The 14345-nt window shown below is 44.2% G+C and overlaps 2 protein-coding genes across 2 annotated transcripts in view; one reads left to right on the top strand and one right to left on the bottom strand.

The window, feature by feature from the left end:
• Positions 1-792: 792 nt before the first annotated feature.
• On the bottom strand, positions 793-14248 carry KAT7 (lysine acetyltransferase 7). Its single transcript, XM_030021510.2, has 15 exons — positions 14020-14248; positions 12330-12477; positions 10838-11014; positions 10408-10647; positions 9753-9835; positions 9416-9505; positions 8574-8672; positions 8295-8405; positions 7257-7448; positions 6964-7053; positions 5905-6045; positions 4601-4694; positions 4265-4411; positions 3284-3390; positions 793-2607 (listed from the first exon to the last, which is right to left on the bottom strand). Exons 1-15 carry the CDS (start codon positions 14032-14034, stop codon positions 2506-2508), a joined length of 1836 nt encoding a protein of 611 aa, XP_029877370.1. The 5' UTR covers positions 14035-14248; the 3' UTR covers positions 793-2505.
• The window catches only part of FAM117A (family with sequence similarity 117 member A), a 33937-nt gene continuing 33829 nt past the window's right edge, over positions 14238-14345 (top strand). Inside the window, exon 1 of the mRNA XM_030021543.2 lies at positions 14238-14322. The gene's annotated coding sequence lies outside the window, so the exon portion shown is untranslated. The remainder of the gene's footprint in view (positions 14323-14345) is intronic.

The following is a 14345-nucleotide window of genomic DNA, read 5'->3' as shown; positions in this document are numbered from 1 at the left end:
TGACTTGGGTAAACAAGCATCATTGTTCAGGGAAGTGTCCTTGATTTTCATCTTAATCAGAACAAGACTAGCAAGGTATTCCATCTCAATTAGTTTGCTCTTGCTTTGTAAGCTGAGCATCCCGAGTCCCAGGCCACGATCACCAACATGTCAGCCTTACTCTTAACAGCACCCTGGCTTCTCTGCAGCTTAGAGCCCAGAGTCCAAAACCATTCCCTATTCTTTTTTAACTCCCATTTGAGTTATGCAGAAAAGCAGAATCTCTGGAGGGAGCTGGAGCAGGTATGTGTCATTAACCATTTTATATCAGAGATTATATCAAAGACTCAAAATGTTTTGAGATGTGCTGAACTTCAAACACTGTTTTTTGAAGATAAGAGACTTCACTGCCCCAAGTCCTCCCACAGTACAAGAAGGCCTGGTCATGGAAGCACAGAAGGCAAGGCTAAAAATCTAGGGCCATCACTTTTAGGATAACTCCTTCCTTCTTCAGTGAACTTCAGGTTGACAGTTGCTATCCCAGTTTTGCATGACATACTTAAGTTGCCAGTATCTGGCAACATCCACATATTCCTCATGGTAGCCTCCTGTGTACAGTAAGCTCTAGACTAAATACATAATACAGGCTATTTCCAAAAGGTTCAACCTAAAGGCCGCTCTAGTAACAATCCTTAATACACCAGGCACAAAGATGGGTTCAGAATTAGTCCCCTGCAACATAAAGCAGCAGATTCACTTAACTGGAGATGCTGAATAGCATCTGACTGAAAAAAATAAAAAGAAGGCATAAACTTGAGCAGAGAACATGCTTTATTGAGAAGTAGATACAAGAATAGCACATTCTACCACATCATGGGAACAGGGTTTAGCTTCTGCACAAGAATGGCCTTCTTCCCTACTCCACAAGAGATCTACTTTGTTGGATAGTTTCATGAGTATCTGTAGTTAGTTACAATACAGGAGCAAAGGGCATGAAACAGCAAAATTCAGTAATGCCCACAAGGTATACACCATGTACTGATGATCTTTTTTCTTTTTCTTTTTTTAAGGAGGCAGAGAAAGGCAGACAACCATCAGAAGAGTAGTAGAGAACTTTTCCACATTAGGATGGGTCAGTGGTTAACAGGAAATGGCTCCCACCTACTGGTACATTGCAAGTGCTTCATTTCAGACAACATTCAGTGAGGAAGCATTGGAAGGTTTAAATGAAATCGGCACTATATGATGCTGCCATCATCTACCCCAAGATTGTCCCCCCTTTTAATTACACTGGAGCCATATAGGAAACTTGTGGCACAAGGACAGTGGTTATACTTGAAAGCCATTGTACGATAGTTTCTTCCGGTGGTGCTGATGGGAGAGAGGAAGTAAAAGCTTTTTTGTTTTACAAAGACAAACAAGAATGCACTGTCAGAGAAGCAAACCACCCACACAGCTAACTGGAGCTGCCACTGATGCACAGAACGTACACTGTAGGCAATCCAACAACTGACGATATTTGCATTGTAGAGTTTCTGTGGCTGTTTGGACAAGGCTAGCAAAAATCTGTCTAAAGTTTTTATTTCTTCAGTCTAGAGGAAAAAAATCCTCTCCAATACAGAGACACCTACAATTCAAGGAAGACTGCTCTGGGAAAAGTATCTCCAGTGAAATATACCAAACAGGCTGCTTCTGTGTAAAGGAACCTACTAACTCCAAGAGATAAACTAGGAAAAAACAGTAACTTATAATCAAAGAGGTCTCTCCAACAGGCATGGTACTGTAGTAGCTCCAGGAGCATATACCAAGAGCAACTCTATGAAACATCTCAGACCATGATGTTCTCACACACTTAGCCTTGACTCCTCCAAGGTAACACTAACAATCACACCACTCATATGCAAGCTTCTGACTGTACAGTATTAACTATGTGAAGACCTGCTATATTATATGGAAAACACTGCTGAAAGAGGTGGCATGTTATCTTACTAAAACTATTTGATACATGGAATGGAACAGTCCATCAGACAGGACTAGTTAAAAACGCTGAAGTCAGAGTAACTGCAGCTCGTTGGAAAACCAGACTTTGCCCAAACAAGCATTATTAGACCTTGTTCAAAAGCCACAGAAGTTTTCTCCATTACTTAGAACGCAAGGAACCTGAAGGAAGAAACAACCAGATTATAGGACACAACACAACCTCATTGGAATAAGAACATGAGGGTAAGACCAGTGACTGGACAGGTACAGTACCAGATATCAGAACTCCTTGGGCCAGTGCTGCTAGGAGCTTCGTTTGGGTCCTATACAGATCCAATCCTTGCAACCTCATTGAGGCCGAAACATAAAGTTCCTCAGAACTAGCGTCTGTGGTGTGCACAAAAGATCTGGGCCAGAACAGTACCAAGGGGAACTGATCTTTTGGGAGGGTACTGTACCAGCCAATCACAACAGCAACAGATACAACAGAGATCCCTAGGGTACTTCCTACTGCTGGGGTTCACTGGCTTCAGGAGTGATAGACAGTTAAGTTCCCTTAGGAGGGGTCCATTTCAAACAGCTGGGATCCATTATCTTATTGCTGTTGGATCTTTTTGCCTCTTTGGCTATCCATTCATCAATCAGATCCTAAGGAAAAGAGCATGAAAGGACAGGTTAAAACAAATGATCCATGATGGAGAATTATCCATGGTACACCACCACACATCTAAGTCCACAAATCTGTAGATGACTAGCTTACTAACTGCTTAACATGACAAAAATACCATTTTCTCCACAGTGCTTTCTAGAAGCCCTTCCAATCACACTGATAAGGCTACTTCTAGCTACAAAGTGAAGTCTTCTCAGAGAGAAAACAAAAGAGAGAATCTGTCACATTTGGGGATTTATAAACCACTTGTCTTATACCTAATGAGGGTACAAACAGGACACATTCAGGATTCCATTAATTCAGTTCACTTCTATGTCATCCATTTACCCAATAAAGGGCAGGCGTGATGAGGACCATGATGGGAATGTTGATCCATTGCTTCCCTAAAAAGCCACTTACAGTGAGCAATGTTATTCCACACATCAGAAGAGGAAGGTCAATACAGCGTATTTCTACACTACTGAAGAATCAGGCTGGATGCCCATGTCGTATTTTATCAGTTACTACATTTGAAAATTACAGCACTCCCCCACTAGAATGAAAAGGCTGGAAAAGCCAGCACAATGCAAAAGAAATACTGATTTCAGCAAGTTCATATGAATCTAAGAGCTAAATATAAGGAAACAATACAGAAATAGCCACCACAAATCTTACCTGTCTTTTTAGGACCAGGTGTTTTCCCTTCCAGTACTTGAGCATCTGAAGCGCCTGCAACGTGCTAACAATGTCGACAGGATTTACTGCAGTCTCCTGGCTGATTTCTGCAAACCAGTATCAGTTTATGTTAGAATAGAAACAAATTCCTCCGCAACAGCCTACAATTGTTAGTTTTCAACTACAAGTTTTATGCAACTCCTTTTGAAGTGATATACACAAAATGCCTTCCACATACGAAGGAGGTACATGCAGTATTACTGCTGCTGCTGTACTTGTACCCTTTGACCACCCTGGTTATCTGTGGCATTGCTATACAACATGCCTTTGTTTATTTCACTCTTGAGGACTGACTGACTGCAAATAGCTTGAATAGCCACAGCCTATGGATGCAAGCCATGCAGAACAGAAACAGCCCGGCTCACCCAAAAACTGAAAGCCAGCCTAGACATCACAATGATTTAGTGATACTGATTTTAGGATCCAAGTTAGTAAGGTGTAATCCTCTGAAAGAAGACGTAGCCACTTCTTCAGAACTACCTTGATATCTCTGTGAAATGCCCCATACTCCTAGGTGCCATAAACATAAAGATGCTATTAAAAGAAGTCCAAACAGTCTTAGTATTTTTCCAAAGCATTTGAAAGCCTCTCAGGGGAGCCATTTTTCTTTTTAAAATTAACATTCTAATCTACAGATGGATAAATTAAGATGCTGAATCTTTTTTAAAAATGTATTTTTTAAAAGAAGCAGCCAGCACATACTTTCAAAACTCTGCAAGCTGGCTTATCTTCAATGGTGGCAGGACTGGAAAGGAACCATACCCAACTACAGGAATATTCTACTAACTGTGCTGCTACACAAACACTTATATGAATGAGTCAAGCATGACCTGTCTCATATTTGAGGAAAATGAGTGAGTGAGATGCATAGGTATATTTCTGAACCACTTCACTACAAGCTTATTTAGCTTAAAAACATACCTTTTATAGAGATCTCTTTTCCTTGGAAATTATGCAGGTAACGAAGAAGAACTTCCTTCCAGTAACTACGGTAGCTGATGAGGCCTAAATCAGACAGAGGGCGTTCCGGAGAGCCAACTTTCTCTTCTACTTTAGAAAGCAAATAGCCTGTAAAGGAACGAAAACCTAGTTATCCTTCCTAAGCTACTCTCTCCTGACTTTCAGCCTCTTTACCACATGCAGAAATCAGTTACAATGAAAACTGCTCAACCACCACCATAGGTATGTTAGATTTCTTGGTGAAATTGTCATGTTGGACAGGATACGCTTCCAGAATTTCTCTCTTTCTCTACTTACTGAAGTCAATGAGCATTTTGCCGTAACCTTGCCTCATATATTGAGGCATTGTCAGGATACAAGAAACATTATAGTTGAGAAAAGAGTTCTTCTCCTAAAAACAAGAACAGAGAGGATAGATTAACAGGTCTAGATCTGTACAAACAGTGGGTATATCATAATCCCAACAGACTGAACAAGCCTGTGCAACTGATACAAGGTGAAAGGAACAACAGCAGAAAAACCTGCCTAACAACAAGTAACACGATCATCCTTCAGCTACCAACCTGGCTTAGTGTCTTACTTTATTAGCCATTAAATTGGGTGTTTGGTGCACAATTTCAAGCCTAGGATGGCTGGCCATGGAGTTGTACCCGAGAAGGAGCCAGTAACACTCTCACTACCACCTCTGTCATCTACCAGGTTTATGTTGTTTTCTTTTTGCATGTAACAGCAGCACTATAAGCACATGGTGTATATTGAGATGTTCAGTCAAAGAAGAGACTCAGACACACTCAGATCAATGCAGATTTTTCTTTAGAGCATTTTTTTTTTTTTTTTAGATATTTATTCAGTTTTAATTCAGGTGATTTAAGGAATATAGTTCCCTGCACTTTATTTGGGAGAGTATTCTCCTACCTATAGAATTTCACTGACTGAAATATCGAAACTGATAAGGCATTGCATGATATCACCATGTCCAGAAGGGTAATCACCTTTTCTGTACTGAAGTAAGAACAACCAGGAAATTTATTTCACCAATGTGCAGCAGAGATTAAACAAACAGATTGGCTGTTTTTTAGATAGGCAACATGTCTGAGCAAACAGTTAAGAAAACTGCCTCCTACTCTAAGCCTGGCCAGTGACTTACTTGTGGGATCTGCTTAAGTTACTTGAGTTATGTCTCAGCTTCTCCACCTAAGAATTTTTATTCTTTCAAGTACTTTATTAAAAAAAATAACAAAACCACATGGTGACTAATACTTATTTTAATGTATTTTTCTCTACATTTCTTTACATTTTCTTTATCATTACTTTTGCCTACATTTAAGACACGACCATGCTTCGTAGCAACAATAGTTCATTTGAGCTGATTTGTTTTTTGCTAGTAATGAGGAAAGATGCTACAGCAAAGCACCTGCAAATCCTGCAGCAAACAGCAAGAACAATTCATGCAGATCAGGTTTGAAACTTTATCTACTCCTAAAAGCAACAAATCCTGAGACTGCAAAAACTCACGACAGGAGATTCAGTACTGATAATTGGTGTCCTAAATGTCATTCTAGCAAGGTAGTATAATGTGTATGTATGTATTTTCAACTAACCTTGGAGAAATATCCTATCAGGTGACAGCCAGTGTTGTCAGCTTCTGTCATGACATAGAACAGGAAGGGTTCAACATCATAATACAGTGTTTTATGGTCCAAGAAAAGTTTTGCCAGCAGACACAGGTTTTGACAGTAGATCTAGAAGCAAAAGGAGAATAGGATACACCTGTTTATTACAGTGGAACATCCCAAGAGTAGACAAAACCAGGCATACGTGGGAAATGACAAGAAAATTCTGAATCATCTGAGAAATGACGTACAGTCTTTCAAACAGAGCAGCTGGGCCAGGAAACAATTCCATTTGTGATAAAACTTGATAAGCCTAGCTTCCTAAGGGTGGGAACTGACGTTTGTGATATCAATCTCTGAATGCCCAAAACATCACATCCTCAGTGAAAGGGAGCAGAAGGTTGGATCTCTGCTTGCTTGCACTGTATTGTATTAATCTCGTGCCTCAAGGTTATCTCTGGTAACTAGAAAAGACTCCTCCCAACTTCCGGCAGTGCAGAATTTAGCTTTTGAATTTGTTTTTTTGTTCTTTCCTCTGAAGCCTTCAAGACCGGACACAACTAGAGACAGGGCACAAACATGGTGCTACTACCCAGCCCTGAATCTGCAGTTGCGGATTCACGTTCTACCCTTCAATTCAGGGTTAAGGAGGTCACCCTCAATAACATTGGGCTGCTTCCCACTCTGACACAAATTTGACTGAGTGTTCACAGTGAATGGGAGATGGGCAGTAGCAAGCTACTGAGGCCAAGCACAGAAGTCTCCCCATTTTCAGAAACGGATCTTGACACACAACTCCAAGCACAGTATGAGACAACAGATGGAACTGCTGGAGCACAACAGGGCTGAGGAATAACCATAACAAAAATGCAAACAAAACTACTGCCAGAATTGCAAGAATGGACAGATCAGACTCTAGTAGCCTTTCTGTAATTAGAGGGAGAAAGGGTCATCTGCATCCTGTATCTCTACTGGAAAAGCAGTGCCTGGCACATTTGAAAGATAGACTCCACACTCAAGACTGGCCTAATGATCACAGTTAGTTACCTTGTTCTTTTTCCCATCCACTTCAAACACGGAAATGGAGCCTTTGCGGTAGATTTCATCACCCGGTGGATGTTTCCAAACACATTTCGCCTATGACAGGAAAACAAAGTTAGGGTGACACTACTATTTTAAGGGTGGAAAAGGTTACACAACAGCTACTGGATATACCAGGAAACATGCAGTCGTCTCACCTCCTAAAGCTAGCAACTGAGCTAACAACAGTAATGTTTTAAAACATTTACATGCCGAAATCAGATTTAAAACTAAGGAATCAGCTCTGCCCTAGCCCTTACCATGTGTCTGCGCAGTATTGTCTGGCTCTTCATATACTTGAGACAGAACTCACACATGTAGAGACGTCCCAGACGAGCATACTCCTCTGGGTAGGGAGAATGATACCAGGTATCCAGCTCATAACGGCCAAAAGCGATTGTTTTAATCATATTGCTGCCTTCTGTGATCTGGCCCTGGAGCCGCAACTTTTCCTACGAATGAAAAAATATGGATGATTATTTTTTAAAAAATTAAAAAGTAGGTAGAGAGGAAGAGGGCCCTATTTATTTCCCTCAAGGAAATAATTTACTTCAAGTCTTCTAAATTCATCTTTCAGTGTGACCATGTCTAATGACGCCTCCCACAGACCTCTCCCCAGTCTGAGCGCTGTCGACAAGCAGTACAGTTATTGACTGTTCCTTTCATCAGGAAGTGTCTTGTGAATCTGTATGTAGCAGCATGCTAACACTAGGATCATACTCTTTCTGTCACGAAAGCCATGTAAGCTCCTTGCCACTTCATGCTGCTTTCCTAATCTTTAGGAAGAGGGCACAGCCTAATGCTCTGCCTTAGATATCCCAGATGCAGTTGTCACTGGTAAGCATCACGTATCTTTTGGTTCATCTCTGGAGATGGAAGGTAGCTTTGGAAAGCACCTACAGAAGCCTCAAGCAATACAAGGTTTTGAACTCCACTCCACAGTCACCGGCTACTGTCAAGATGGCTTTTGTCTTTTGTTATCATCGCTCCTTAGCCATTCTTTCAGCAGGTGAAGCTGTCCATTCTTTCACTGAAAACAAACACCTATTAAATGCAACTGTTACTAATTATTCCTCTTGCAGGCACTGCAGCATTCATGACTGCAAATGCTTAGCTCCAGCTGTACTTCCAGCAAACCCTCTGAATGACTGGCACTTAAACATCCCTAGTGTAATGTTGCTGACTTGGCTGGGATGTAGCTGCTCTTATAAACTCTGATTCTATCTGTACAAGCACAACAAAACCCAGAAAGCATTCACGTTTCTAACAAAGACATTTGCTTGAGTTAGAAGTCTCACCAGGTCCTCAGATGCCCGTGCTTGTGCTCTTCGGAAAAGCTCGAGGTCATACTCACTCGTCAGGTTTTCAAGTAGAGGTTCCCTAGTATTGCCATAGGTTTGTCTGTGCTCCTAGAACAATAAAATAATAGGAGGTTTTGCTGCCATGCCACTACTAAGCTGTTGGATCTTGCAGCATTTTAGCTGAGAATGTTGCAGAATGACTGGGAAAGCCAAACTTCCTCTTAGTGGTCTCATTGCAGACAGCAGGGAATGAAAGAATAAAGTTATTGCTTTTACCATATATTTTTCTTTTTGCTCCTTGCTTAGTCCTGAGTTCCTCTTCTTCCTGAGCTCAGCTACTTTCTCTTTGTATCGCAGCTGTCTCTCTGTTGGTGCCTGAAAGAAACCAGAGGTGGAAACCTTCACTAGGCTTCATCCACTTCAAACATTTTTCTTCACCTTCCCACCCTAAAGGACCTCTGTCCTGGCTTTCATTTTATGAAGTTTGTTGCCTCTGAACCAAATCCTGTGCTAATAAGAGGGCACTGCAGGTACAACACAGGTATGTAAAATAGGAAATTTTTCTTCCTACCGCAGCTTGCCTTTGCCAATGTACCTCGGTCCCACAAGACAGGGTGCGCTCCTTATGCACTGCTTAATCATGGGGAAAAGCTCAGAGCTGACTCATTAAGTCATCTTGACTCAAGTCCAAGACTCATGAACTGAAAAATGTAATTCCCCTGGTGTTATTCTTTTCTATTTAGTCAGAGTAAAATTGTAGTTTACAGTTCTGCAGGAATTCTCTTCTCCTAGACATCAAAGCACATAAAAAAGATCATCCCGAGAAAAGCTCCAGCCTCCTTTGTAATATTACTGGCCAATGCCACCTCTCTGCTCTCAATAGCTGCTCCAGTCTCTCATTTAAGGGATTGCCCTCGCTGAAACAAATTGCCCTTGATTACAATGAATTGCCCTTCCTGAAACAAATTGGAGATGACAAGTGGGGAGCATCAGGACTCAGTATAATAGCTTATCTGAGAAGTGAAAAAGGGAGATCAAGTTAAAATCATTGTCACTGGAAACCACAAACTGAGGTTTTTCCCCTTTTAACTGAGCAGCCATATGTGTAGATTCCCTACCTGGTGTCTGGTGGCATGCCTGTTGTTGTCATCCTGCCGATGGGCCAGCATTCTCTCCTCAATCTGCTTATCCCGGCTCTGTGCTCGCACCTGGAAGCCAAACCTCACCTGTCAATGCTGCAGCAAACTACTATCAAAGCTTTCACCTTTTCCTTTCCTCATTTAGGTGAATTTTCTGAACCGTAATTCACAGATGATTTGACACACAAATGCTGCTGCCTTACAGCTAAAGACATCAGCTGAAACATGTTAACTCGTATTTTCTGTTCACAAATGACAGGTCTTGGCATTTTGTTCCAAAAAACCGTAAGGAAGATGAAACAGAAGACTCATTTACCTTGCACTCATCTGCTGAGAGATTATGATACAGTGGACATCCCGATATGGAGAAGTGTCGCTCGTGTTTTCCAGTTAGGTGTCCTGCAAAGGATCAGAAAAAAAACCCCAGAACTTTTAACATATGATCATAAAGAGGTTTAAAAAGTATCCCAGATGGGCAGATCCCTCATATGAGCTTCTCAAGGAGCATGCTCAGTTTATTACCAGTGTGACAGAAGGAGCACACTTCATGGTTCATGGCACAAGCTTTAAGAACAAAGGTGGAAAATCTTTTTCACACTAACTCAGAAGCTGCACTCCATGCAAGCAGCCAGGTATACTAGAGGTCTGCAATAATTCGTTTCTGAAAACCTGCTTCTGGCAGACACCAGTACCCTACCTGCAAGACTCTGCATTTTCCTCCCACGCCTGTGCTCATACTCCTAACTTGTTCTTTACCCTATCATCCCCCAAACACTCCTAGCCAGAAAACACCTCCAGGAAGAATATACCTGCAGATATGCTTCATATCCCTTCTCTATACCCACTTCTCAGTAATACTTGTGATCCTAATTAAGTGCATATTGTTAGGATGTATAACTCAACTGAGCGGGACTTTGAATATCACAGCAGGAAGGCAAAAACCAACAGATTAATCCTGGAGCTGAAATTACCTAAAGAGTTACAACCAGGAGTGGGACATTTCATGTTGAAATTGTAGCTTTCATGGAAGCGGCGGCGCTTAGGGCGGTGAGACAGGTCACTTCCAGAATCCTTCATGGACATGTCCTTGGCAATGCTCTCATCATGGGATACATTTGGACTGGAGATATCAATATCAGACTCTGAGGAAGGGGCATTCCCGGTGGGGGTACGAGGTGGAGACTCATCGTGATCCGCTGCATTTTTAGTGTCTGAATAAGGATCAAGATGTTACAAATTTGCCTGAAAGAAAGCTTTCAAAAAAATATGTAAAGCAACTCCGGACAGCTGTCTCAAACCCTCTATCCTCAGGATATTATACTGTGCCCTCAGAGAATGGAGTCGCATACTCTTTCCAACAGCATTTTGCAAACTTTCAACACCTCGCTGTGCCCTACATACCTCTGTCAGAAAAGTCAACCACTTGCTCAGTCTCTGATCCAGATGAACGAGTCTGCCGGAGTGGGTATTTCTTTGGAGTCACAGGAGTAGGCTGCTGTTGGCTGCGGGTTACCCTCCTTGTAGAATAGACAGGCTCTTCTGCTCCAAACGATGGCGGATTACGAACTGGGCTGGAATCTAATTCCACAGAAACACCATAATTACACCCACAATAACTACTCTTAAGTCAGAGACTTGCCTCGCACGTGCTCTGAAGTCTGTAATACCAACGTCTGGTAGCTGGGTATCAACACAGAGTTCTGTCCTACCCCTCACCACTGCACATCATCACAAAGATATGCTCTGTTCTTCCGAGCTTAAATCTTTTTTAAGATTTAAAAAACCACCGCCACTGGGAATCTGGAATTAGATCAGCTTTCTCTGGACTTAATTACTTAATTAACTAGCAATTACAAACCAGATCCCATTTGGAAAGCTAAAGAACTTTTAGTTTAGCTAAGAACTATCAGTGTTTAGATAACCCTTGGGAATAGCAAGACTGCTTCTGGTGTGGAGCTATGTTTGGGACCCTGTGTGTTGTTTTGTGATCCTATGCTGCTCATAAGACTATAAAATAATTATTTTGCAAGAAAATAATGCTTTCATAACCTAGGAATATCACAGGCATCCCATACATATCCAAACCACCTTTCCTTTTGTTTTTAAGACCAAATTACCAGATGATCATGCATGTATATTTCTTACCTGCAATAAAATTTGTCGCAGAACAGATTCTTTATTAAAGTGTACACACGGAGCAATGGAAAGAAGTTATTATCTACTGCCATTTCCTCCCCTTGATGCCAGATGGCAGCTTATTAACTAACAGCCAAGAAATGACTACACTAACACGAAAAATGAGGAGGTGGACACATTCAATGTTTCCTCTTACGATCTTGATGCCAAAGTAGAAGCATACAAAATAACTGGCAATATGTTGATTACATTTATTGCAGAGCAGGGTCAGCGTCAGCAACTCATGAAAATACATCTTTCCTTGCAGTACAGAAAACCCCAAACAAACAAATAAAACAAAAACAAGTTACACCTCTAAACACCCTCTCTCTAGTTTGGCTCCAGTACCAATACAACTGCCTAGATTTTTAGAGTTCTTAGAAAAATTAGGCAAAGCTGGCAGCAGAATCATGGTGTTTGATTCCTACTTCCTTTAACAAGAAGATAGCTTTACTTTTTGAACAGAGCATACTCAAGTTTTGACTTCCACCACCAGTGTAATCTTTAGATTATATTACCTCATTTGTGTGATATGCACATATAAAGACCGCTTTTTGCTGTGGTACATTAATAGCCAATGAAAAAAGTTAAATATTTTTACTTAGGTATAAACTCCACACATTTAAGTTCTAAAGGTCAGGAATATGGAGTACATTGAGCCTTTTGTTGCTTAAGAGGCTGCTTTTCTTTTCCTTGTTTAAGAAAATAAAGCATTTACCTTGAGAGCTTTGACTGAGTCTGGCTGAGGAACGGGTCACACGGGCGGATCGTCGTGATGTGCCATCGCTTTCAGAGCTGTCCGTATGCTCAGGATCAGTGGAGAAATCGGAGTCTTCTGTTCCATCTGAGCTACTGCCCGCATTCCTCTGCAACACCACAGACCCAGATATTAGCACAGGAGTACTTAAACTTGCATATTGTATAGAAAAAAAAAGAGAGAAAATATTTGATGCTAGACAGATAAAAGTCAAGCTGACATAATGACATATGCAAACTAGTAAGCGTCAGGTGTATTACTCTGGAGAAAATATCTTAGTTTAATAAATATGCAGTGTCAGACAGTGCCTTCAATAATAAAAAGTTTCTGCAAACTGATCCACTAAGAAAGATCACAGTAGCACCTGATTTTATTTAAAGCAAAAGGTAAATGAAGTTTCAAGGCTGGACAGGATATCCTGAGCTGACCGTTCTCGGTTCACCCCGCCAAGCCAACAGCACTCCCGCACCATCTGCCTGTTCAAAACAGCAGAGGCAGCTCAGCAGAGCACAAGGCACCACGGGAGCAGGGGCTGGAGAAAACAGATGGGCTCCAGCAACGGCCAAACTGACTCTTCACCACTCAGCAATTCAGGGCAGCGTCAGGGCTCCCCGGTGGAAGCAAGGCAGAGAAAACAAAGGCACTCGGTGAAGAGGCTGGGCCAAAAGAGGCCGCGAATGCCGTTTGTATTCACCTGTCTTGGACCACCAGAGCGGCCCCTGCACCACGCAGGGGACTGGGCGGCTGTCTGAGGGAAGGAGGCCTCAGGAATTGGCGGGCAGCCACCAGCCCACTGAAGATCCCTCCCCTGCCCGGCAGCCCTGCCTGGACAGCTAGGGTGTGGGGGCGTCGATAGGTCTCGGTCAGGGCGGCCGCCGGCAGCCCAGGGCGGCCGCCGGCCCTGAGATGGCGACGAGGCCGAGGCAGGTGCCGGCGCCCGCCTGAGGGGAAGGGCGGGGACGGCTGCCGCCGAGGCCCCGCGCGCACGGCGGCGCGAGCGCGGCCCCCGCGCCGCTTTGTTTTGCACCCAGCGGAGACTCGCCGGTCCCGGCCAATCACAAGGCGAGTGGGAAGGGCCGAAAGGGAGAGCGCGCCAATGCCAGCTTGGAGAGCAAAAGGGCGTGGCCGCCGGCCGTGAGTGACGGCAGGCGCCAGCCTATCCGTGCAAGCCTTGCTCCCACAGAAACATCAACCCGGGGAGGGGCGGGGTGGGAATGGGGGAAGGGAGAGAGGGAGAAACAAGGCACGCGCGGGGAGGTGACCGTTGGGGGGGGCGTAGATGGGCAGCGGCGGAACCCAATCAGCGGCCAGCCCGGCAAGGCAGTCCGACCAATACGTGACCAGCTCTCCAACCGCCTGCCCAATCGGAAAAGCCAACAGGCGGACCGCGATGCAGGCGCGGGGGAAGGGAAACGGTAACCGTTGGGGGCGATGAGTGACTAGCAAGGCGGCCAATCAGCGCCCAGCGTTCCCGTGCGGGAGCCACTCAGGGAGCGAGCGGGGCGGGCGCTGGGGGCTGAAGGCCGCTATTTTCCCCCCGGTTTTGTGCCCGTGAGAGGTAGCGGAGGGGGTGGGGAAGGGGAAAAAAAGCTGCGGCCCGAGCTCGCCGGTTCTCCCGCCGGCGCTTCCCCAGTTCCCCGGCCGCGCTCACCTTCCTGCGCGGCATCCTCGGCGGGGGCGGGGGCAGCGAGGTTGGCTGGTCCCCGGCGCCCCCGGCCCGCGAAGCGGCCGTCGCCGCCGTGTTAGCGCTGGCGGGCTCCGTGGTGACAGCCGTGTCTCCCGTCCTGCGGCACGTCTGCTCCGGCGGCGCCAGCCCGCTCCCGCCGCCGCCAGTCCCTGTTCCCTGCTCGGTCCCTCACGCTTCCGCCGGGACACGGTCCACACCCCCCCTCCGTCACGTGATCCCCGAGCCAGCCTCACAGCCAGCGGGGGCTGCCATCTTGGATTCGGACAGGTATCCCGGCGGCGCCGCTGACG

This window comes from Aquila chrysaetos, chromosome 8 (assembly GCF_900496995.4).
Source record: "Aquila chrysaetos chrysaetos chromosome 8, bAquChr1.4, whole genome shotgun sequence".
NCBI lineage: Eukaryota > Metazoa > Chordata > Aves > Accipitriformes > Accipitridae > Aquila > Aquila chrysaetos.
This window is presented reverse-complemented; position numbering and strand designations above follow the sequence as displayed.